The sequence below is a fragment of the Ictalurus furcatus genome, chromosome 15 (assembly GCF_023375685.1).
Source record: "Ictalurus furcatus strain D&B chromosome 15, Billie_1.0, whole genome shotgun sequence".
Classification (NCBI taxonomy): Eukaryota; Metazoa; Chordata; class Actinopteri; order Siluriformes; family Ictaluridae; genus Ictalurus; species Ictalurus furcatus.
In genome coordinates, this window is record NC_071269.1 from 11,190,218 (window position 1) to 11,217,794 (window position 27,577).

The 27,577-nt window shown below is 36.7% G+C and overlaps 1 protein-coding gene across 2 annotated transcripts in view; it reads right to left on the reverse strand.

Annotated features, from left to right (window-relative positions):
- The window catches only part of cntn3a.2 (contactin 3a, tandem duplicate 2), a 91,013-nt gene that overhangs the window by 52,085 nt on the left and 11,351 nt on the right, over nucleotides 1-27,577 (reverse strand). Inside the window, exons 2-6 of one of the 2 annotated variants that reach the window (XM_053642999.1) lie at nucleotides 16,207-16,330; nucleotides 12,914-13,049; nucleotides 734-909; nucleotides 475-567; nucleotides 164-367 (exon numbers count right to left, since the gene is read on the reverse strand). In XM_053642999.1, the coding sequence (XP_053498974.1) occupies nucleotides 164-367; nucleotides 475-567; nucleotides 734-909; nucleotides 12,914-13,049; nucleotides 16,207-16,261 (664 nt within the window). In that variant the 5' untranslated portion in view covers nucleotides 16,262-16,330. Of the gene's footprint in view, nucleotides 1-163; nucleotides 368-474; nucleotides 568-733; nucleotides 910-12,913; nucleotides 13,050-16,206; nucleotides 16,646-27,577 lie in introns of those variants that run through there. The other variant, XM_053643000.1, reaches the window with a different exon arrangement.

A 27,577-nucleotide genomic window follows, 5' to 3' on the forward strand; every position in this document is an offset into this window, starting at 1 on the left:
AATCTGCAGGCATTTTAATAATAATATGAAAAAAATATGAATGTGGTGAGGATTGTGTTAAATCACGTTTAATTTTCAGTTCATAAAATTATTCATTTATACTATTATGGAACACTAAGCAGTGCAGCTTCTGATTAGATTGTGAAAGTGAAAACATTCTCACCATCTGTCCTCAGGACCAGCGGAGTGGGAGAGCTCAGCATTTTGACCTTTGTAATGCGATTAACCACCACGCATGTGTAGTTCCCGACGTCCGAAGGCTCTACTTTAGCGATGTAAAGGTTCCCAGTCTCTTGCGAGACAAAACGTCTGCTGTCTTGCTGGACAAAGTATGGGTACTCATTGAACACCCAGGCAAAATGCAGCTCTAAAAAGTGATAGCAGCATAGATATGAATTAAGATATGAATAAGTAAATGGTTAATAAAACATACTATTAGACTGGAAATTGTCAAATAATGTTTCAGAGCCTCACCTCCTGCATATATGGGTGTACCACACAGTAAAACTACTCCTTGGCCCTCACGCACTGACACAGCACTTCTCATTTGAGTTTTAAAATTCAAGTCTGTAATGTTATAAAAAGATAAAACAATGTCAAGTGTGGACAAGTGTAAAATAAGAAGAAACACAAGTGCAAAAGTAATGACCATAACAGTTTAACAGCTAAAAATCTGTTTCTGTATACTCAGTGTGAACTGGGTTAGTCAGCGTAAGTGGGGCTAGTAACTCACATGCAAACTGAAGGCTCGCTCTCCTGCTGAGAATGGCTCCCAGTGAGTTAAAAGCAGTGCACTGGTAGATTCCCGTGTCCTCTGCAAGGTCCAGATTCCTGATCACCAGATTCCCCCCAGACAGACGCCGCCGATAATCAGACCTCAGATCAATCAGCGTGCCGTTCAGTGTCCACCTACAATTAATCATACACAAATCATAACAGGAAGTGTCCAGAGACTTCATCTGACTCCTGGAACTGCCTGGAAATTTTTTTAAATTTCTTTATTTGTGGCACACAAACTATTGTCATAGCTAAAGATATTTGAGTACCACAGATAAATAAGCTTTAATGCATAGATAACAGTAGTGCTGTGTGATATAGTGATACATATAGTAGGATTATAGTAAAAAATTAATCCTACACTATCCATATCACCAATGTGGCAAAAAACACTTTTCAGCAGCCAATTTACATCCCTAAGTTCGGCACTAGGAGCTACTAGCAGTGTGCTGTATCAAAAATGAAAACAAGAATGGAAGGAGAATGACACAGGGTGAAAGTGCCCGCAACACTCACAGAACATGCCACAGAACAGGCATCAGCCCAACTAAAAGATGAGGAACTTGTACCCAAAATTGAGGTACTTCTATGTTTGGATGTGGTTTAGGTATAACAATTCAAGCACTGACCAGAAAATAGTCATTTATAAGGTATGCCACAGACCAGTCATGAATGCATGCAATTTTTTCATCAATTTTAGAAAAAAAATTATATATTGTGATTATATATTGCTTCAAGATATGAAATTATCCATATTGTGATATAAGATTTTGTCCATATTGCCCAGCCCTTGATAGATAGATAGATCCTTTTTTACCTTTTGCATCAAAATACAAATAAATTTTAGTAAGCATAAGAAAGACTAAAATTATTTTTACAATATGAAACTATATGTATGAAATGTGTGTATGTATGAAAATGCTCAAAAAGTCATATTATTACTGCAAAGATTGTGTTTAGCTGTAGACTTATTTTGGCGTCATCTTTAGTCATGGTGTATGATCAAGTTATTCCTTACTGCTGTCTACACCACAAACCAAATGTAACCCTGATGGCACACATTATATTACAATCATTTGGCAAATAGCCTCAGCCTATTCACATCATGATTTGGATTTTTGATGTTTTTAGATGATATGATTCTCAAAGAAACTGAAATGTGTCATTTTGCATTTAAAACAGGCTCAAAAAATGAACAAAATTACACAATGTTGCATTAGAAGGATAACGACTTTGTTCAAAGCTACTGTTTAAGGATAAATCCTGTGTACTTTATTTGTTAACGTACAATTATACCTTGAACATGACAAATCCTAACAAGCCCATTTAGGTCATTTGACGTGAGACTAACATGGTTAAACTTGTAACAGTTCCCTTTTTGGTTTGGAGGGAAATGAGGAAACGGGAGGCAGGCTTGTGACAATGAAAAAAGGGGATATTTATTTACTTAACCTTTTCTACTTTCATTTTTCGGCAATTGTATTTTACTGCACACACACACACACACACACACATATATATATATATATATATATATATATATACACACACACACACACACACACACACACACACACAATGGTGCTCGGAAGTTTGTGAACCCTTTAGAATTTTCTATATACCTACATACATTTTCACACATGATTTTCACACATGTCCTAAAAAATTATAATGAGAACCCAATTAAACAAATGTGATGAAAATATTATACTTGGTCATTTATGTATTGAGTAAATGATCCAATATTACATATCTGTTAGTGGCAAAAGTATGTGAAGCTCTAGGATTAGCAGTTTAATTTGAAGGTGAAACTATAGTAAAGTGTTTTCAATCAGTGGGATGACAATCAGGTGTGAGTAAGCGCCCTGTTTTATTTAAAGAACAGGGATCTATCAAAGTCTGATCTTCACAACACATGTTTGTGGAGGTGTATCAAGGCATGAACAAAGGAGATTTCTGAGGAACTCAGAAGAGTTGTTGATGATCATCAGGCTAGAAAAGGTTATAAAACCCTCTCTAAAGAGTTTGGATTCCACCAATCCACAGTCAGACAGACTGTGTACAAATGGAAGAAATTCAAGACCACTGTTACCCTCCCCAGGAGTGATCAACCAACAAAGATCACTCCAAGAGCAAGATGTGTAAGGTCACAAGGAAGCACAAGCAAGTCCACGAAGTCACAAAGGGGTCAGGGTAACTTCTAAGCAACTAAAGGCCTCCTTCACATTGGCTAATGTAAACCACTGCTCTCCAAAAAGAACATTGCTGCCCCTCTGCAGTTTGCTAAAGATCACTTGGACAAGCCGGAAGGCTGTTGGAAAAATATTTTGTGGATAGATGAGACCAAAATAGAATTTTTTGTTTCAATGAGAAGGGCTATGTTTGGAGAAAGGAAAACACTGCATTCCAGCATAAGAACCTTATCTCATCTGTGAAATGTTGTAGTGATAGTCTCATGGTTTGGGCCTGTTTTGCTGCATCTGGGCCAGGACGGCTTGCCATCATTGATGGAACAATGAATTCTGAATTATACCAGTGAATTCTAAACGAAAAGGTCAGGACATCTGTCCATGAACTGAATCTCAGGAGAAAATGTGGCCTGCAGGAAGTCAATGACCCTAAGCACACAAGTCGTTCTACCAAAGAATGGTTAAAGAAGAATAAAGTTAATGTTTTGGAATGGCCAAGTCAAAATCTTGACCATAATTCAATAGAAATGTTGTGGAAGGACCTGAAGCAATCAGTTCATTGAAGAAACCCACCAACATCCCAGAGTTGAAGCTGTTCTGTACTGAGGAATGGGCTAAAATTCCTCCAAGCTGATGTGCAGGACTGATCAACAGTTACTGGAAACACTTAGTTGTAGTTAGTGCTGCACAGGGGGTCACACCAGATACTGAAAGCAAAGGTTCACATACTTTTGCCACTCACAGATATGAAATATTGGATGATTTTCCACAATAAATAAATGACCAAGTATAACATTTTGTCTCATTTGTTTAATTGAGCTATCTTCTTCTACGTTTACGACTTGTGAAAATATGATGATGCAGATATGTAGAAAATTCTATAGGGTTCACAAACTTTCAAGCACCACTGTACACATGGTTCTCTCTCTCTCTCTCTCTCTGTCTCTCTTCCTCTCTCTCTCTCTCCCTGGCTTGTCACAGAGAGCCCTGACAGAACAAACAGACACACATAAGTAAACTCAGGCTAATAACATACAGGTAAGAATCAACAGGCATTACCTGCTCGTTTAACCTGCCTCCTCTCCATCCACAGCTGATGCTCAGCTGATGTTTTTTGGATATGGGCAGAAACCAAAGAGCCCACAGATTTGCACAGAGAGAACATTTGTAACTCAGCATAGACAATAAATAACCTGAGCTCAGGATCAAACCTGGAACCTTGGAGCTGTGAGGCAGCAACACAAGTCATGCAAGTCATGCAAAAATGTGTAGTCATTAGTTATGTCACTGGCTTCAGTACAGGTTCATTCTCTTTATTGGTCATGAATTACTATTACAGAGGATCATCAACCCTCCTTCTTCACACTTGCAGGATCCTGTAGGAAGCCTCTCAAAGAGCCAGAGAAGATCCTAGAGTTTGCCAATCATTTATTTTGGCAGGTGTTCAGTAGATGCATCTGCGCAGGAACTGATGCAGGAAGACACCACATGCTAATTTTTCTTTCCAGGGAGGAAATAATAAATAAATAAATAAATAAATGAATGAATGAATGAATGAATGAATGAATGAATGAATAAATGAAAAACATTGCCTAAAGCAGCTGAATCCCATGATACTTGGAAGATTTGATAGCCCAATCCCCGTAAGGCTGGTAATAACAGACACCTCCTGGTGTGTTTATCAGGTTGATGCATGAGGTACTTTGCACATTTGGTATCGAAAAATTCACTGTTCCCCCACAGGCTGGTAGTTGCCACCCACAACCTGGAATTCACAGAAGTATTTCAAAGCATTGTTTGCTTTCATTGATGGTTGTTTCTTTTGATGGAACTGTCCCTGCATTGGTCTAGCCCCCACAAGCAGCCTTTTATTTTAAGGTCTGCTCATTGTCAGTGTTGTTATTTGTACTAATAAATGTACAAAGCAAATGCACCTTGGATGTAGGCTGGCAGCAGGGGCAAAACTAGTCCTAACATCTAAGCATTACAAGTGAACACACAAGCATTTGGACAAATTACCAGCTACTTCTAATGGGAAATACAGATATAAGCTGCTTAACATCAGTCAGGTTAGTTAAAAATAGACATACAGCTATCCGGCCTTATGGAGGGCACTTGACACTCAGCTACATATAGGTGCTACATCCAAACAGAGTGACAAAGCAAGTGAGGAAGAAAGAGGTGGGTGTGAAGTGAGGCTATAGGTGCCTCAGGGTCTTTTTGGAATGTGTCACCATGGATGAACTCAAGTAAACCCTTGCAGTTCATATCAATTTCGCAAAGGCTCATCTGATGAGACTGGCCCTCTGGGCTCTGCAGCTTTGGGTTCATCTGCTCAACTATCGCTGCACTACCTGCCACAGACATCCTGCACCTGTGGACTGCCTTAGCTTTGGCAGCCTACTCGTCATCCAGCCAAGAAAGAAATCATTCTCGAGCACAAACACAGCCAGCATCGGCCAGTTGCTCTCAGCTGGCTTGTAAAGCTTGGCTCCGCCTTTATGTACACTCACACACAAAAAACAAACACTGATCAAGCTGGAAGATATATTACACTACAGTTTGTCTTACAACACCAGTGCAGAAGTAATTATCAAAATTTTTCAGTGTGTGGCTGAATAATGAGAATATATAATGGGGATTATCACTCACTTTCCTGATTCTCTGACAGTGAGCTGCCAGTTTAGATTTGTTTGATTCACTACATGGGCTGGGCATCTACAAATACCACATGAACTAATATTTTTTTCCCCTACAGTAATCCAAATTTCATGCATTCATGCTTTTCTATACAACAGCCATTTTGTGGGTAAAAACAAGTTTTGTGTATGATAATGGCAGCCTTAATGCTACATTCAATGCTGCTTTTTTTAATTTTTTTTTTACAAAACTATTTAATTCCTAATTATAGGTTACATACCATGATTTGACAGACTGTTCTCCAAGTTCCGAATGAGGAATGGTAAAAAGAATTTTCTTTGCCTTTAAATAACAACCCAGTGATTTTGCGATATTTTATTCAATACACTATCCAGATATTAGGGAATTAATATGTGTTTTTTAATGTGTTTTTTTCCTGATCATGTTTATTATGTTTTGTACCAACCAGCATCACTTAATTCTCAGAACACAACGAACACAATTTACAGGAATGTTTGCTCCTGGTTATCTAGGTTTCAGGACAGGAACAGTTTCAACTCTGAAATCTAAAGGGCTCTAGTTTTCCTACCACATCAAAGACATCACAGGTGTCCTTGATGTGTGACAGGATGGAGAAAACAAATGTCACTGCTTCAAAATGCACTCATCATGCTTGATGTATGTGACAGTGCTAAATAAATTGTGATGTCCTTTCAAATCCTGAATGGTGTCTTCTATGAGGGCAATGTGTAAGGTATAAATTAATAGCTGCACAATATATACAACTGGAACTCCTTTGGGATTGTGGCTATATATAGTTTACTTTTGTCAGCTTTGTCACACACTCCATATCATACTAAAATAATATTCAGATTTGCCTTTCAATTTCAAATCAAGTACTGTAAACACATAGTAAATTATGCCTGTTTGGATACTATAACAGAGTTAGAATATTTTTTAGCATTTAATAATATAATATGGGAATAAATGTTTCAAAAATAAAAGAAATAGAAAGTATTGTTGTGAAACAAACACAAGAGAAAAGAAGAGTCAAAAGAAAAATATCAATAAAAACTATCGGTCTTACTTTTTTTTTTTACTGCACAAAACCAAAGAATGTTCTACCTTCTTGTATTCCCAAAATCTACTCTAACCTTTAAAAACTACTTTTTGATTGATATTTCAGCTTTTAGATATACATGATACAGTGGATATAAAAAAGTCTACACACCTCTGTTAAAATTTCAGGTTTTTGTGAAGTAAAAGAATGAAACTAAGATAAATCATGTCAGATCTTTCCCCACGTTTAATGTGTCATTGCACAATATACAAATAAAGTGAAAAGCAATCAGAAACTTTTTGAATGGAAAAAGGGGGGGGGGGGCTTACAATAACCTAGTTGCATAAGTGTGCATACCCCTAAACTAATACTTTGTTGAAGAACCCTTTGATCTTATTACACAACTCAGTCTTTTTTGGTAAGTACAGCCCGCTTCAGGTCACCCCACAGATTTTTTGTTGGATTCAGGTCTGGGCTCTGGCTAGGTCATTTTGGTTAAGCCATTCCTTTGTTGAATTGTATGTATGCTTTAGGTCATTGTCATGCCGAAAGGTGAAATTCCTATTCATTATGAAGGTTGGGCACTAAAATCGAATGGTATTTGCAGCTTTATGATTCCCTCCACCTTGATAAAAGCCCCAGTTCTGGCTGAAGAAAAAGCTGCCACCACCATGCTCCACCGTGGATATGGTGCTCTTTTGGTGGTGCTTTTTTTGCCCCAGACATACCTTTTGGAATAATTAAATAATTATTCCTTTTGGAATTGGTCTCATCAGGCCATAACACATTTTGCCACATGGTTTGGGGTGATTTATTAGGGCATAGATTTGTTAGAAAGATCTTCTGTCTAGCTATGCTACCCCGTAGCCCAGACATGTGAAGAATATGATGGATTGTTGTCACATGCAGATAGTAATCAGTATTGGTTAGATATGGCTGTAGCTCCTTTAATGTTGCCGTATGTCTCTTGGCAGCCTCCCTGGTGAGTTTTTGTCTTGTCCTTTTGTACATTTTGGAGGGATGCCCTGTTCTTGGTAATGTTTTGGAAATTCATTTATACCCCTCTCCTGATTGACACCTTTTGACCATGGCTTCAGAATTCAGATGAAAGCAAGATGTCAAGAAAATCTTTATTTGGCATTAATCAAAATAATTTAATTGATGACAGCTGTATGATAATTACTTTTGAACATGAGACTGAATGTGATTGGTTCATTCACACAGGCACATCCCCAACTGTAAAAAAGGGTGTGCACAGTTATGAATCTGATTATTCTGATTATTGATTTCTGATTATTTTTTTATTGAATTTTACACATAAAAATTATGTATACATTTTATGTGAAATTACATAGTAAAATGTGAGTTTGTGACATTGTAAAATGTAGACTTACAATATACATTGCATATAATTCTTTATTAGGATAAGTGGTTATGCCAAAATGTAAACTCTGTTACCATGCACATATATAATGATAACATAACCATGTGATTTAGAATGTTCTGAGGAAAATAAAATACATAGCATGTCTCTAGATGACATATCATGAATAGTCCAGACACATTCAGACAAAACCTGACACTTTCAGGTGTTAACTTTTCCTGTCTTTATTACTATATTATATGCTATATACTATACATAATATTGTTTCGCTTCCAGGAGTGAATGCTGGAGTGCTTGACTGCTGCTGCTCCCCAGGATTTTTTGGAATTTTAAGGTGAATTTAATGAGCTTTCTTCATGATTAGTCTTACCGTTTAATATATTTGTATTTTTATTTTGAGATTGTTTTCATTTTGTGGATTCGCTGATTCTCTTGCTGGGCAATCCTCACGTGGATGGAAATGAGTTGTATTGGAAGTTACAAGTCCATACTGTCTTCAAAACTGAACAAAATATGGAGTGAAGCTGCCAGTAGACAGGTGACTGACCTGACATTCTCTCATCCACCGATGCTGATGATGTTTACTTGCTCCCCCCGTGCTCACATCCAGCGAGTGTCAATCTGAAGGATCGGGTAAGACGGTCCGTGTCTGGGGGATTCGCCTGGACTCTGGATATTTCTAAGGACTTCAGCATTTTATCTGCTGGCCTTGGATTGGTTGGACAAAATGCAAATTACTTGGCTGTTATGGGCTTCCACTACTCCATACTGGACTATATCGCCTAAAGTCTTCATATCGGCTCTCGGCTGGAGTTTATAATCAATGCACCGCCTTTGGGATTGCCTGACGTCTTTGCTACATTCATTGTAGATCACACTGCTATGAAGGTAATCAAAAACCTCTATCACCGAGGGTTCGTCCCATATTCCGGTACATTGGTCTTCTTCTCGCTTCGTTCGGGATGTAGAAAGCGCGGTGTCGAACTTGAGTATCTTCACTCTGAACTACTGTTCTTCATCATCTGAGTCCTCTGACTATTAAGATGGCCTTACTGAATGTGAGGTCGATATCAAACAAATCATTTGTTTTGAATTTTTTTATTCACAAGGACTCGACTGCCTATTAATGACTGAAACTTGGCACAGCACTGGGCACATTGTTTCTCTTGACAAACTCTCTCCTTCAAACTACTCTTTTTTAGCTCGCCCAGGACCTCGGGACACGGAGGTGTTGTGACCTCTGTGTTCAATAATAATCAAGTGCAAAATGCTTCCCACAGACCAGTTTTCGAGCTTTGAGGCTCAGGTATTTCTGGCTGATCTAGCAGAGCCTATCTTGTGTGCTCTGGTTTAAAGACCACCAAAATATAATGCTAACTTTATTAAACAATTTTCTGAGTTCTTAGTGGCTCTGGTAACACAATATGATCAATTGTCTGTTCTTCATCTATTACCATAACTGCTGAGTATTCACATATATCTTGGTCTATATGTTCAACTACAGCTGAAAAATTTGTCGAGTTTTACAGTGTTAACTTCACAGAGCTTACCTTCCCCATCCTGGACATTGATGGGATGGTTGAAGCATTCAATCGAGCATGCTCAACGTCTCTAGATTTAGTTGCCCCATTGAAGACAAAGAGAGTTAAAAACAAGTCCTATCTCCAAACGTGGTGTAATGATACTAATGATTTACTGAGGAGAGGATGCAGGAAAGCCGAACGAAAGTGGAACAAAGATAAACTCCAGATTTCATTTGAGATACTTAGAGACCACCTCACTAACTATCAAAAAGCTATGAAAGCAGCAAAATCTAATTATCTCTGTAATCTATATGCAGTGAATGCAGTCTTACATCCTACGTTGACGGTGCATTTGAGCCTTCGACTGAAGTTTGTCAAAAGTTCCTTAAATTTTTCACCCAGAAAATACATAACATCAAGACATCTATTCAGTCTTCAAACTCGTCCACTATAGTTTGCAGCAAGCCATCTGGGTGCTTTGATTGTTTTCATCCTGTGTCTACATCCCATTTGTAGGAAATCGTCGCTAAGATGAAATGTTCAAGTTGTAAATCGGATGTGTTGCCTGCTCGCTTCTGCAAAGAGGTGTTTGATATGGTGGCTTTGGACGTGACAACAATTCTGAATAATTCACTGGCAAACAGGGTAGTCCCAGTATATTTTAAACATGCAATTGTTAAACCACTACTTAAAAAGTCTGATTTGGACCCCGCCTCATAAGCCAACTACAGACCAATCTCCCTTTTTTATGTAAACTGTTGGAGAAAATTTTTTTATCATCAACTGCACACTTATCTTAATTCATTTAACCTTGTAGACAGTGATCAGTCTGTCTTTAGAAAAGGACATAGTACCGAATCTGCCCTTCTGAAGGTGACAAACGACATTCTCCTCTCTCGATGCTGGATCTTGTGCCATTTTGGTGCTATTAGACCTAAGCGCAGCATTCGATACCATTGAACATAGACTTCTCTTAGAATGGTTACACAACTGGTTTGGCATCCAGGGTGTGGATTTACAGTGGTTTGCTTCCTATTTGAGCGACAGGAGCTTTGTGGTACGTTTAGGGAACAATTCTTTACAATATGGGGTTCCTCAGGGGTCTTTTCTCTCTCCTCTGCTATTTGCTCTCTATATGCTTCCTTTGAGCTCAATTTTTCAGAAAAATAATATTGCTATGCCTATGAGACTCAATTTTATATTCCCATAAACTCAGATAGTAATGGTGCCGTTACTGGTTTGTTGGACTGCTTTGAGGAAGTTAAAATCTGGATGGCGAGTAACTTTTTGCAGCTCAATGAATCCAAAAGTGAAGTGTTGATACTAGGCTCTCATACCTCCACTTCAGCTATTCAAGCTCAGTTGGGTTTCCTATCATTTAAAGTGCAGTCTCATGTAAAGAACCTCGGAGTCGTGTTTGACACCTGTTTATTATTTGAAAAGCAAATCAGTGATGTGCTTAGGGGCAGCTTTTTCCATCTCAGAGCTATCACTAAAGTGAAGTCCTTCTTGTCAAGAAGACTGTGATTCACCCCTTATCACATCAAGGCTTGACTATTGCAGTGCACTTTATGTGGGTCTCCCGCAACTGTCTCTTCGTCGGTTACAGCTGGTGCAAAATGCTACTGCCAGATTTTTAACGGGGACCAAAAAGAAGGAGCACATCACACCTGTTCTTGCCTCTCATCACTGGCTGCCAGTGAAGTTTTGTATAGATTTTAAAATTCTGTTGCTTGTCTATAAGGAATCGGCTGGACTTGCTCCTCTTGTCTGCCTACTCACCACTGAGACAGTTGAGATCATCTAATCTTCTTCTGTTAGCTGTTCCCGGATCTAAATGTAAATCTAAGGGAGATAGAGCTTTTGCGGTTGTGGCCCCTCCCATTACACATTAGATCGGCTCCTTCCTTGTGTAGTTTTAAATCAGCTCTTAAAACGCACTTCTTTTTTTTTTTTTTTTTTAGCATTTAATAGAGGCTATTGTCCTGAATTTTATCATTGATTGTTGTTTAGTGAATTTGTTGTTTTATTTGCTGAATCTGTACAGCACTTTGGAACAAAATGTGTTGTAATTAAATTAAATAAAGTGAATTGAATTGAATTGAATATTAAAATGCATTTCAAAAGTAACATATCAATATACTGTACACTATACAGCCAAAGGTTTGTGGACAACTGACCATAACACCCATGTGATTTTTTAACATCTCATTCCAGATTTAGTACTTCCTTTGCTGTTATAATAACCTCCACTCTTCTGGGAAGGCTTACTGTTAGATTTTGGAGAATGGTGTAGGAATTTGTGCTCATTCAGCCACAAGAGCATTAGTGAGGTCAGACAGTGATATTGGGTGAGGAGGCCTGGGGTGTAGTCGGTCAAATTACAGTTCATCCCAAAGGTGTTCACTGGGGTTGAGGTTAGGGCTCTGTACATGAAACTCGAGTTCTCCTACTTTAACCTTGGAAAACAATGTCTTCATGAACTTTGCTTTTGCAAAAAGGCACTGTCATGGTGGAGCAGGTTTGGGCCTCTTAGATCAAGTGAAGGGAAATTGTAATGCTACAACATACACCATACATAATTGTGTGCATCCAAATGTCCGGCAACAATTTGTGGAAGAATCACGTGTGGGTTTAATGGTCAGCTGTCCACATACAGGTATCATTCAAAAGAAGGGTCAAACAATATTAAAAAAAAAAAAAAAAGCCATGTCAGAGGTTCTTTAGTTAATATTTAGTTCATAGCTAGCAAACTTCCTAGTACCTTTCAAAGTAGCATAACACAAACACAAATACAAAATAACCTGTTACATAAAAGATACATATTGGACTCTGAGTTTAGTAAAATGCTAGGACACTAGTGGGATAATGAACTTTAGTGCATTCATTAGTTCATTAATTTCTACTGCTCAAGAATCAGTATTTGTCAGAGAATATTAATTATTTCATGCTTAGATTTATGCTAAACACTTCACTTGGTTTGAGGTGAAGTCTCAACCAAACTTTCGCAGATCCATAATTCATACAGCAACTCCACAAAGTAGTAATGTACCAGAGCACAAATTATATCTTTTAAGAGCTGCATCTTTTTAGCACATCCAATAGACTAAAGATAATTCTACCTGACACAAGATTAGAGCACACAAAAGTACTATTAAAGTAAGAACTTATTAAGCTAAACTGCTGCAGTGGATTTTTTTTTTTTTTTGGCAACATCATGAACTTAACCACAAAGTCCCATTTTTATAAAGTTGCATAAAGCTTTATGTATTATGATGTGGCACAAAGAGTATAAAAAGTTGCAGTGCGATGCAGAGTAACAGGAAAAGCACCTCTGTACCTGTACTGAGGAGAAGGGAAGCCTTTGGCATCACAGGTTAGTGTGGCCTCTTCTTCCGGTAAACCAGCAGGCACCATTAAATCACTGGGCTCCATCCGCCATTTTGGCCCATGGAATGATTTATAATCCAAACAATCTAAGGGAGGAGAGAAAACCAATAATGTTACCCTTTACTACGTAATATTTAGTACAATTTTTACTTGTGTCCTGTGTACATTGTAAATAAAAAAATAAAAAAATAAATATATTACACATACATTGCATAAATGTACTGCGGAGAACAACTGTAATTTGTAAGCAAATTTAAGCTTCCCAAACACAAGATCCATTTTATTTGTTATGTACAGAACAATTCAAACCATGACAACACATTTTTGCTAAATGTGCATAGTAGGATAAGTCTGAATAACAAGGTCTGACAAAGGTGGTACCAGCTCTCCACATCTCCTTTTGAGTCTCTGTTTTTTTTCACTATAATAAATCTCAGCATAATTCATCCAAACAGCCACCACTGTACTCTACTTGCCTCAGGTTTTGTGGGCTCCACCCAAGCAGTAAGTCACAGTGGTGCTCAACAGTGTATTAAGATTGTGATTAATCAAATATGCAGGGGCCAGATTACAAAAATACTTATGGTGGTCATAACAGATGTGTTTCACTATTTTTGGCCAGCAGCAATGCCACAAATGCCTGTCTACAGTTTTAATGTTATGCCCATTAACATTTTCTGTGTTAATGTGGGAAAACTGACTTAACAATTCAAAACATCTTATAATACGCAGATAAAAAGTTCCTGTCAGGCTCATCTATTGGTTTTAATATCTGGTATAGATCTATATTCTCAGAAGTGGGTAGTAATGCACTACATTTACTTCGTTACATTTACTTGAGTAACTTTTTGAGAAAAAACAACAACTTTTAAGACTAGGTTTAACTGGCCATACTTTTACTCTTAGTCAAGTTAATTTTTAATCACATAAAGGTTCATAATAAAAATATTCGGTGGCGTTCCTCCATTAATGTTAAATGTTAATGAATAAATTAGGGTTACAACTAATGATTATTTTCATAATTGATTTTTTACATTTTGATTAATTGATTAATTGGATGGGGGGGAGTGGCAAACTTTCAGGTTAGTAAAAAACTAATGTATTCCATTTGAGACAATATTACCTTTCTAAAATTCATACACTAAACCAGTGGTTCTCAACCTTTTGTGAGCTCTGTACCCCTAGCATATTTTGAACAATCCACAAGGACCCCCTCACTCCACAACAATTATAGGCTATATATTTAACAGTCATTTCTATATGTGCTGCTTTATTTTATTAATATTTAACATTAATATTAACATTAAGATTGAATCAAAACATTTCAAGATTTTATTTTTTACATTTAATTGTTGGTGTGACATTTTATTTGGCTCTCTGAATTATCCTTTGTTTATTTTATCCATCAATGCAATGATCATCAGCTCAGCTAACGTGATATTTGCAAATAACCAAATTGATTAATTTTTACAACATCTCATTTGAATAATTTTTGATACATTTAACACTATATATATATATATATATATATATATATATATATATATATATATATATATATATATATATACACACACACACACACACACACACACATATATATTATTTAAACATTTTTAAAACTTTCCTATGGCCTCCCTGCAATTACGTGACTGACCACTGTTCTGTTCCATAGTCTGTTCTTTTCTTCTCTGTTGACTTGTTTAAAAGCAGATGCTGACCAGTTTGTGTTGTTAACATGGTAAGACAGTCAACTGCTGGGAAAATGTTTGTTTTTTGGGATGTGTGAAATTTTGTGTTGAAAATGACAGGTTCTGTGTTATTGTACCCATCACAGGACTGGGATATGCTGCTTCATCTTGAACCCATGTTTTATATAGTATGAACAGAACAGAAAGACTTTCAAGGAGAGGTGTGACTTACAGATCTCCATTTAGTCTGAGATTCAGGATTTTCCCTTCATTTTAATCAGATCCGAAGTAACTAGTAACTTGCTACTTGAGTCTTCTCATTGGATACTTTATTACTCTTACTCAAGTAATTATTAACATTATTACTTTTACTGTTACTTGAGTAATTATTTCTATAAGTAGTTTTACTTGTACTTGAGTAAAATTTTTGCTACTCTACATAGCATAGGTAGCTGGATAAATGCTAGACAGTTCCAGGTCTGCTATAAAGCTTACAAATGAATGTATTAAATGTATAGTTTTGCTTTTGTTGTGTTGGCTGCCTCATACTCTCATACTTCTTGTTAGAATAGTGTCCCATTTTAATGTTAAACAGCAGAGCGGCAGCCCAGGAGTGAGTTGTCGAACACATTTTACCACTTACATTCATTACATTACAATCATTAAAATGATTAGACTATTATAAGGACATTTATACTGAATACTGTCTAATGTGTGTCTATGTGTGTGTGTGTGTGTGTGTGTGTGGACACAGGCAACATCACTAATGTAGGACTGAAAAGCAAAAGCAAACTCATTTGAACAGCTAACAATGATATCTTTAGCTATTAGACTGAAAAAGATAAGTGCTGTAAGGCCAGTTTTCAAGAAAACAAAAACAGGAGCAAGAATGTAATTAAACTGCTACTGAAAAGTGAAAGCAGTAATACCTCGGCATTTCAATTGTAGGCATTTAAAAATGATCTCAGTCCCAAGTTTTCTGTAAAACATGTCAAGCATTTTTTTTTTTTACTGTGCATAGTGTGTATATAAGCCAATTATGTCATATTCTAGGTAGAGCATTCTAATAAATAAATAAATAAATAAATAAATAAATACACACACACACACACACACACACACACACACACACACACATATATATATATATAAAATAATCTCCTGATAAATGTTTTCAGTTCATCATTTGTACAAGTTGCTGTTCAGTTGCTGTTTCATTCACTCTAACCTATTTAGAACATTCTGGCATTGCAGTGCATAAGGTTAAGGCAAGAAAATCCCAATATCAACTTCAACTGAGCAAACAGAAAACATTTGAAGTTTGACATACTGTGCTATATCAAAGAGTTTTATTGTTTAGGAGTCAATCCCGATAGGAGTTTCAGATCAATCATCTGCATCACAGAACAAAGCCTTTAGGGCCTTTCCATATACAGTATACAAGTACGAATTTCCCCCTTGCCCATGACTTACTATTGTTACAGTTTATCTTTTATTGCCAAGTTGACATAGACACAGCACAAATTTCCCAAAAGTAACACTGAACATGTACCTGTAAGACACTCCATGACTGATAGCAGCAAAAATGGTTTCCATAATAACTTCATCTTCAGCTTCTGGAGGCGCGTGAGATTTCCAGCATCCAGTAGGTTGGTTTGACCTCAGAAATGCCTGACCTGCAAAAACAATATAATATCAGAAAAAAATATCAGGGATGAAATATGCCAGAAAAGCATTATATATATAACCATATAGTATAATAGTATAGTACTAACAATAGAATAGTAATAGTATAAAATAATAGTGATAGTAAATTAATAGTAACTAATAATATTAATAATAAAGCTGCCAAATTAACTAATATGGATAACATACAAACTACAAAGACAAAAAGTCTCAAAAAAGTCAGTAATCTTTCATTGAAAAATGACGAATTTGAGAAAACAATGAAATAGAAAATAGTCTCATATTACACTACCCATGATGCTTAACACATTGCTACCTCCACATATTACATGTATTCTAAGAAATTAGCTTGTAAGGCATGGCAGCAACCAACTGAAGAGACACCAGAACAGTACAGAACCAAATCCTTAAAGCTGCATTAGTCAAAATTTGCTAATATTTGTCAAAGTTTTGTCAAGATTATGTCTCTGCCAGTTAAGTAGGTGGAGTTGAATAACTGTGCATTCAAGTCCTTCTGGGAAGTTCGTATTTAAGAATTGGGAAGTCGTAATTATGACATCAGGTGCGTTCAAGTCACTTTGGTCGAAGTAAGATGGCGGTGTACCGTCTCTTAATTAACTACAAAAAATACAGCAAGGTTTTTAAACTCTACTTCTAGCCCTTGTGTGTCCTTATAGACATTTTTGTCTTTTTAAATTTTGTTTTTCATTTTGTATGTGTTAATGCAAACAGCATAAATTTTGTAAAAGGTGTGCATTTTTAGTGGAATGTTAATATTTCACACTCATTTGCTTTCATAAATCTATTTTAAACTAGGTACACAAAATAGTTACAGTCAGGACCTTAAGGACAAAAATGTCCCCACTGAAACTCATTCAAACTGCTATGTTTAATCCCTGTGACGTTTAGGCATAAAATCATGCATTCGGTGTTAATAGGCTTTTATTTTGTTGACAAGGTTTAAAAATATTGATTTTTTTTTTTTATTCTGAAATGTGTACTATTTTCTCAGGTTTAGCCTCGGGGGAAAATACAGGTGCATCTAAAAAAATGAGAATATTGCGGAAAAGTAATTTTTTGTTCGTAATTTAATTTAAAAAGAGGAACTTTCATGTACTATAGATTCATTACACATAAAGTGAAATATTTCAAGCCTTTTTTATTTTAACCTTGATGATTACGGCTTACAGCTCATGGAAATTAAAAATCCAGTATCTGTAAAATATTAGAATAAAGAATTTATAAATGAGGAAATGTTGCAGTGTCACATTCCTATGTCAAGCCACTCCTGAACCAGAGACAACATCAGAACAACATCTGCTGGCAAGCTTTATGGAGATGCTGATTTCCTTTTCCAACAGGACTTGGCACCTGCCCACAATGCCAAAACTACTATTAACTGGTTTGCTGACCATGGTGTTACTGTGCTTGATTGGCCAAACAACTCTCCTGACCTGAACCCCATAGAGAATCTATTAGAGACACCAGATCCGACAATACAGATTAGCTGAAGGCCACTATCAAAGCAACCTGGGCTTCCATAACACCTCAGCAATGCCACAGGCTGATTGCCTCCATGCCACGCCACACTGATGCAGTAATTCATGCAAAAGGAGCCCCGACCAAGTATTGAGTGGGTAAATTAACATACTTTTCAGAAGGTCGACATTCCTGTACTATAAATTCTTTATTCGAATATTTTGAGATACTGGATTTTTGATTTCCATGAGCTGTAAGCTGTAATCGTCAAGATTAAAACAAACAAAAAGACTTGAAATATTTCACTTTATGTGTATTGAATCTAGAATATAAGAAAGTTCCAGTTTTTGAATTAAATTACAAAATAAAAATGAACTTTTCCATGCTATCCTAATTTTTTTAGATGTACCTGTACCTGCTTTTCCTGTTTTCTGATTCTGTTGTATTATAGAGCACTGCAGACCAACTGAATAAATGTTGCAACTATAATAGTATGGGTGTGTTTGTATGAATATCTGATTTGTGGTTTGTATGTGTGTAATGAAACTTTTATATGCGTGAACATTTCGAAAGAAAGAAATTATATTGTACTGGAAATCACAAATCCCACCCCATGTACATAAGTCAAAGAAGGTTACTGAGCTTTAAAGATTTTTGCATTATGTAAGGAAACTGGCATTTAAATGGTTAAAATTCTGCAAATGAATGAATGTTTGGTAGTTATTATCAGAGCTGATGCTGGTAAAAAATCAAAGTCAAAATATTAATATGTAATATTTCTATGACAGTTTTTTGACATGGACATTTTTGTCCTTTATGGAACTGAGTGGTATTTTTTTTATTTTTTTTATTTATTTATTTTTTAAAAATCTGACACTGCATAAAAATATGAATGCATCAAAATTAATGTTGTTCTTAATCATTGACATATCAAAGACTGTAATAATTAAAGAAAAAAAATTCTGCTTAGCATTTAGTATATGGAAAATAATTACTATTTTTCATAAACAAACATCTGTGGCATTATGTAAAAAAGAAAATGGTGTTTAAAGGGTTTAAATTCTGCAAATGAATGAATGTTTGGTAATTATGATCTGAACTGAAGCTGATAAAAAAAATTTATGTCAGTGAAAGTGGAACAAATATTAATATATAATATTTTTATGACAGTTTTTGGACATGGATATTTTTGTCCTCTATGGACCTATGTGTAACTTTTTTTAATTGACGCACAAGGGCTAGAAAAGGAATAAAAGAAGGCCCATCCAGTGTGTTGTGCTTTTTATGTATTTAATCAATTTATGAAGCCACTGTAAACTTTATCATTACATATTATATCGTAATTGTACAATGCTATCGTATTTTGTGCAGGTAATTAGCTTGTTTTATTGTAAATAAAAAAGCCTGACAATAACTTGCTGCACATACCAAACACATAATAGCTGAAATCAGCTTCTGAGGCGAGTAAGCATTCAATTTCAACAAATTTACTGTCAAGTACAGATGTTGCATACATTGATTCCACCATGTTTTCTTACTGACATGCCCCCAAGGACTTTCATGACATCACTTTCAAGCACACTCAACTATTCAACTGCTTGAAACAACTATGAATGCACAAAATTCATCTAATGTTGATTCCTGAGAAATGTTGCTGTCCTTTTTGTACTGCGTCTTTAAACTCAGTTATTAGCATTGTTAGCATCATTAGAATTTTAAGCTAGGTCATTCAACTGCTTCAAAGCCAAGTTATAACACTATAAACATGCAAAATTCTGAATCATACTGAATTATGTGAATTTTCTAAAGTGCAGTCACTGTCTTTTTTTCTTTGCAATGGAAAAAATGTACCTGATTGATTTTGTAAAGCAGACCATTCTTACAATTCAAAGCTTTATACAGATTGCATTTAACAACATTTATTTGGTTTTACTGTGTCATTAAGCTGTAGTACTGCATGTTTTTTTTGTTTGTTTTTTTGCTTACAGGAGAATTATCTGGCTGTGCTGGGTGCTTGTTGATTTCAGATTGAGATGGGTGGAGTGAAAGAACATTGAGGAGTGTCTGGCTGAGGCCCATACAACACAAACAAGCACTCTGGACCATGACGGGTTTTCTCAGCCACATAATACACTTCTACTGAGGCCATGGCTTAAACAACTAAACTACCTAACAACCTACAATGCAGTCCCAGATTGCCTGCTTTTCAATTAGAAAAAAGATGTGTCAGCACTAGGATAAGATTCCTGTAGTCTATTATATGCATCAGGGACTGTGCTCATTCAGAGGGTAATAGTTCACTGAGTTTCCCATCTTTTTAAGAGTCTGCAGTGCTCTTGAATACCAGCAGATTTTAAAATTTAGGATGGTGTTTACTATAACTTGCCACAATCTATTCTACAATGAAATATATATATATACATATATATATATATATATATATATATATATATATATATATATATATATATATAAATTACAAAAGTCCCTAATTACAAAAGTTTGGGAAAACAGTCAAAAATTTAGGAACGGTTGAAATATAGGTTTGTTTGGTTTTTTTTTTTAGAGAGGATAATGTTAACATGCCACAATATAATGCACAAGTAGGCATGAGAAAACTTGAGCTTGTCAATTATGACAGAATTTAGTAACATAGTGTGAGACATGACAAATTAATTTACTCTCTGATAAACTAAATTTAATATTTTCAGTTAATTTTACAGGTTGTATGCAAAAAAAAAACAACCATTAACTTTTTCTACCTTGTAAACAAATACAAAAAACCTGAATGTTAAGTCTTTGAAGTCTGCGCCTCTTAAATATATTTAAAGCTACACTATTAGCCATGTTCCACTGTCATGGTTCTGGGCTGGAGTCAATTCTCGAACTGCTCTGCGTATAGTGTATATATCTGAAGTTCTTTTACCCCGCCAGATTCAAAGTGTTTTAGTTTAATGGTGTTCATTAGGGATGCTACGATCAGGATTTTTACAGCCGATACCGATTTCTTGTCATCTTGATCGACCGATACCAATCCAAATACCAATCTTTTTTTGTTTAAGCTTTAATCAGGAGGTCTATCGTAAATAGTTAAATGTAAGCTCTCTTCTCATGGTCACTGTTAATTGAAATAAAATAATAGCAATGACAAATACTGTTCATTAATTGATAAATAAACAAGCAAAAACTATTTATTTTTTAAATATCTTAAAGAATAAAGAGTCCTAATTAAAAGTAGACTAACACAAAAATCATCCATATTAGAGAAAAAGTGCTAATAATCCTCAAGTGGTGGAGTCCGTATGGTGAAGGTTTGGCCAAGCAGAAGTAGATGAGTTTGCCTTTGAGGTGACAACACACTGCCCGCTGTTGTTCGCCCTCACTCCTCCGACACCACTGGGGCTGGATGCCATGGTGCACATATGGCTGAGGTCAAATCTGTATGCTTTTCCCCTGATCGCTCTGCTCCCACAAATTCTAGTCAGAGTTCACCAAGACCGTCTACGTCTACTGCTAGTAACACCTTATTGGCCAGCTCGAATATGATTCTCAGAGATAATATCCCTGCTAGACATCACTCCTTGGGAGATTCCCATCTACAGGGATCTACTGTCTCAGGCCGGAGGGCTGATTTATTACCCTCTGGCCCCTGAGGGGCACCAGCTCATAGATTCTTGTCTCACAACTGATGTTGAACACTAGAGCACCATCCACAAAGAAATTGTATGTGCTCAAGTGGTGACGTTTGCCTCATGGTGTGAGGAACATCAGCTAGACCCAGTGAACTGCACAATAGCTACAGTCCTGGAGTTCTTACAAGGATGTTTCTGAGCAGGGTTGGCTCCTTCTACAATCAGTGTCTACGTGGCCGCCATTTCGTCCAGGCAAGCCCCTAGGGAACAGGGTTACTGTATCCCAGACATTTTTGGGGGATTAAATCAAAACATGAAAACTGGAGTTTTAAATGAAGTGAGCTTAAATGAAGTGAATGCGCTGTCTGTGTAAAGACAAGAGTTAGTGAATAGAGTGAAGGGAGAGCGGCAGCGTATGATTGCAGACTGAACAGTTGCTACTCTTGATATGATTGGTGAGGAATTATTTAATAAAGAAGCTTGAATTACACCCAATAAGCGTTAGTAGCATTAGTACTATTATTAATTTACTTGCACCTGACACCGCTGTGTCTACATGAGCAGGTCACAGTCGCAGGTTCAGGTCATTTTGTGTGATCAATAAAAGATCACGGTTTGTAAGATCGGCAAGTTGAGAGAAGCAGATGATGTCAGTGTTACTTGTCATCATAATGTCTTCTTTGCAGTATTTGCACACTTGTTTGGTTGACTGAGGTGATGAGAAGCAGTGTGAAAGTTGCATTTTGGATTTGTAGTTTTTATTCCGATTGTATTATACAACTTCAAACAGGTCATTTGAACTGGTGTGCCTAAATATTTTTTCACAGTTGCACAAAGTACTTCTCAGTCGCAAATGTGACTGAAATGGTTGCATGTAAATGGGGTGTGCTATGAGGGAAAGAGAGAGATAGAGAGGGGTCATTTGGAATGCTAAGGCCATCTCAAGTCAGCTGTTGTGGGATCTTATATTCTGCTTATTCTCTGTATCTCAGGTGATCCAGTTCTTAGCTCTACAAATCTTGCTAATACACACACACACACACACACACACACACACACACACACACACACACACACTCAACTCAAACCAACATAATCCCCAGACACTACAGGCTTAGTGAGACACTGTTTGAAGGTAAATTGTCAAATTATGCCGTTGCATAACTCTCCAGAAGATCTTCTTTCATCTATCAAGTTTTATGATGCTTTAAGTCGGGGTAAGCATGTAAAAAATATGTATTTACATGCTCTAAGCCTCCTCTGAACAAACTCCATGAACACTCCAATGTCATGTTTCTTCTCACTAAGCAATCCTAAAGCTGAACTCACAGCTATGAGCTGTGGAAAGGCTGTGTGACTCGTCATATTAATAACTGCAAAGTGAACAGAGTACAAGGAATCCAGTTTACAGATTCAGTTATTAAAGGACTAAGCATAGATTAATTTACTTAAAGCTGCTGCAAAACAACATCTTGTAGGCATGATACAACAGTAAGCATCAATGAGGACTTGTGCATATACGTGTATGCATGAATATACATATAACTATACATTTATAAACAGAGATAAATCATGCAATGATGTCATCAAGGAGGTCGTTATTCTTTCCTGAAAGTATCTCATTATCAGTTTTATTTCTTTAACTCAGCGTTTCTCAATCTTGGTTCTGGAGTACCACTGTCCGGCATATTTTGGTGTGTTCCCTGCTCCCAACTCATCTGGTTCAACCAATCAGTTAATGAACAAACCTTAAATGAAGTTGGACTGGTTGGGATAGAGGGGAAAAAACACCACAATGTGCAACATGATGCTACTCCAGGATGTGAATTGAAAAACACTACTTTAATTTTATGAGCAATGTGCTGTGCATGCACAATTTTGACGTGTAAATTTATGCAAATCCATGAATGATATATTTCACCATCACTTATTTGTCAAGTTCAGCATTTCAACAATGCCAGTATTAGTCAAAAACCAAAACTCTCCCATATTATATTTATTATTTACAATGCTTTTATACTTTTGTTGGATAAAAGGTGGTGGAAGAACCATGCCGCAGAGTATTTATTCTCCCCTGAGTGCCCTCTGAGACAAATGGAAATGCAGATACTTGATCAGCTAATAAATTATCTAACAAAGAGGAAAGAGATTCTGACACTTTTCTTACCCAGTATGCAGTGAAGAAGCATGTCATGAATGGCAAGTGGCACAATTACTATCCTTAATTCCAAATATCATTCCCAGCTTTGCAAGTCTTAACAGTGCTTCAACGGGAGATATATGTTGGGCCACACTTTTAATAACAAAAATTTTTTTGGTCAATAACATGATACACACACAATGATTTAAAAACTGTAAACACAACCAACAAAATAATTAACCATAATAACTATTTTATAATAATTCAGTATTGTTTTCTGTCAAACAAACATGGTAGAGTTGCTGACACTCCTGAAGAACTGGATTCAGGATTGTCTCTAATTCTGACAAACTTTAAAGAACCTCACCACCTCACAAATATTAACTGTGGCAGTGCAAAGTCCGAAACTAGTGTGCTAAAGAGAAACACGAGCACTACTTCTTAAGAAACACAAACTTCATTTAAACTGAAAATATCACTCACTGCGTCTGTTATTCATTTTTGCTCATTGTCATGGTAGGTGTCAATTATTCTGGAGTTGACTGCAAATTACCTGAAGGCAAGGCAAGTCATAATATTTTCTACACGTTTGTCGCATAAACATACATTAAGAAAAAAAAGATGTCAAAACAAGCAACACTCTGGAAATTTCGTCAAATTTCATCATCTACATCCATCTTTTCTAGCTGGATAATCTGCATTAAAACAGTGAAAGTATGAAAAATGATGACACACATTACCTGTGTTTCCCGGATATATATTAACTTTTAAAAAGCAAATGAAGCTTCCTTCTGCATTAAACAACTGTCTTTGTCTGCTTTTTTCTTCACGTGAGATTGCCATGCAAAAAAAGTTTACTAATAACCTTTAAAAATGAATGTAAATGCAACAGAAGCAAAGCATTGCTTCAGAACACACACACACACACGGACACAATTTTGTTGGACACTGCTTTGGTGTTGACTGCACCATTTGAAAGAGCAGCCACTGAAATGAACAGCATTGGCCCAGTTGCAAAGGCAAACACACCGCTTATGATAGCTACATTTTGATTTCAGGCCAAATGAAAATGGACATAATAACTTGGAGGATGCAATTTGTTGAATCTTTGACAGGAAGATAACAGTAAGAACAAATTTCATAGTTTGAATACTATACAATGATGTAATACTATCTTAACTTACATTTTCAAAATTGTTTTAAAACTTCATATTATATATTTATCTAACTGTCTAAAGTCTCTGGAAACATGCATTTCCTGCAGACAAATATCCCTATCATTTTCCTGCATGACCCTCTAAATTTCCTGTAAGGTAAAGAGCTTGGATTAAATGAATGTCAGTTTAAAAATATAAAATTATGTATTAAGTATGTATGAAATGTGACGTAAAATATTACATTTACGTGAATAACTGCCAATAGGCAATTAACTTTTCTGTCATGACTTTTTTGTGATTTATTAGGAATTATGTGCAGGTTCTAAAACAACATTATGATGAATTATGAACACTATGTAGTGAGCATACATAGAGAATTTGAACAATAGGTTTATAGTTTATACAGTATCTCACAAAAGTGAGTACACCCTTCACATTTTTGTAAATATTTGATTATATCTTTTCATGTGACAACACTGAAGAATTGACACTTTGCTACAATGTAAAGTAGTGAGTGTACAGCTTGTGTAACAGTGTAAATTTGCTGTCCCCTCAGAATAACTCAACACACAGCCATTAATGTCTAAACCGCTGGCAACAAAAGTGAGTACACTCCTAAGTGAAAATGTCCAAATTGGGCCCAATTAGCCATTTTCCTTCCCCGGTGTCATGTGACTTGTTAGTGTTACAGGGTCTCAGGTGTGAATGGGGAGCAGATGTGTTAAATTTGGTGTCATCGGTCTCACACTCCCTCATACTGATCACTGGAAGTTCAACATGGAACCTCATGGCAAAGAACTCTCTGAGGATCTGAAAAAAAGAATTGTTTCTCTACATAAAGATGGCCTAGGCTATAAGAAGATTGCCAAGACCCTGACACTGAGCTGCAGCACGGTGGCCAAGACCATACAGCGGTTTAACAGGACAGGTTCAACTCAGAACAGGCCTCGCCATGGTCGACCAAAGAAGTTGAGTGCACATGTTCAGCGTCATATCCAGAGGTTGTGTTTGGGAAATAGATGTATGAGTGCTGCCAGCATTGCTACAGAGGTTGAAGGGGTGGGGGGTCAGCCTGTCAGTGCTCAGACATACGCTGCACACTGCATCAAATTGGTCTGCATGGCTGTCGTCCCAGAAGGAAGCGTCTTCTAAAGATGATGCACAAGAAAGCCTTTTGCTGAAGACAAGCAGACTAAGGACATGGATTACTGGAACCATTTCCTGTGGTCTGATGAGACCAAGATAAACTTATTTGGTTCAGATGGTGTCAAGCGTGTGTGGCGGCAACCAGGTGAGGAATACAAAGACAAGTGTGTCTTGCCTACAGTCAAGCATGGTGGTGGGAGTGTCATGGTCTGGGGCTGCATGAGTGCTGCCAGCACTGGGGAGCTACAGTTCATTGAGGGAATCATAAATGCCAACATGTACTGTGACATACTGAAGCAGAGCATGATCAGTATGCAGTATTCCAGCATGATAACGACCCCAAACACACCTCCAAGACGACCACTACCTTGCTAAAGAAGCTGAGGGTGAAGGTGATGGTCTGGCCAAGCATGTCTCCAGACCTAAACCATATTGAGCATCTGTGGGGCATCATCAAATGGAAGGTGGAGGAGCACAAGGTCTCTAACATCCACCAGCTCTGTGCTGGATGCCCAAGAGGGTAAAGGCAGTGTTGGAAAATAATGGTGGCCACACAAAATATTTATACTTTGGGCCCAATTTGGACATTTTCACTTAGGGGTGTACTCACTTTTATTGCCAGCGGTTTAGACATTAATGGCTGTTTTTTGAGTTATTTTGAGGGGACAGCAAATTTACACTGTTATACAAGCTGTACACTCACTACTTTACATTGTAGCAAAGTGTCATTTCTTCAGTGTTGTCACATGAAAAGATATAATCAAATATTTACAAAAATGTGAGGGGTGTACTCACTTTTGTGAGATACTGTATTTAGTAAAAACTCAGAACATGAATAATTTTTTTTTAATTGAATTTTATATTTTATATTGAAAGGATTTGGGGTAGAGAATATAAACTGAAATTTGTATCAGTACTTTTCACCTTCCAGACAATAAAAAAAATTTAATCACTATGCTCATCATCACCATCATTCTTCTTCTTCTTCTTCTTCTTAATAATAAGTTTTTCACAACATTAGAGACAGATTTATTTTGGCTTTAATTCACTATATCAAAATTCAAGTGGCTCAAAAGTTTCCATACAACAATTTGACTGTCTCTTTAAACAGTCTGGAGGATTCCAGAAATTGATGTAATGACTTTTATAAGCTTCTGATTGGCCAGTTGTCATAATTAGGAATGATTTGGGAGTGCACCTTTAAGGGCCTACCTTTAAAGCTAGTGCAATTTTGCCCTTGATACCATAGGATTTTCCAAGCAACTCATGAACACATTCCAACTGTGAAGCATGGAAGTGGCAGCATCATATTGAAGAGGTATTTTGCTGGAAAAGGGACTGCTGCTACTTCAGAAAATAGTCATGAAGTCATGAAGGAGGATTGGTTCTTCCAGCAGGAAAATGATCCTAAGCATATCTCCAAAGTTGTAACAAAAAGTGGCCATTTTGGAGTGGCCATCACAAAGCCCTGACCAGAATCCCAAAATCTGTGGAGTGAACTGAAAAAGCATGTCCAAGCAAGGAGGTCCACAAACCTGACTGAGTTACACGAGTTCTGTCAGGAGGTATGAGCAAAAATTCCAGCATAGTATTGTAAGAAGGCTACCCCAGGTGTTTGATTCAAGTTAAGCAAAATGGGGGCAGTGGTGGCTTGACAGTTAAGGCTCTGGGTTACTGATCGGA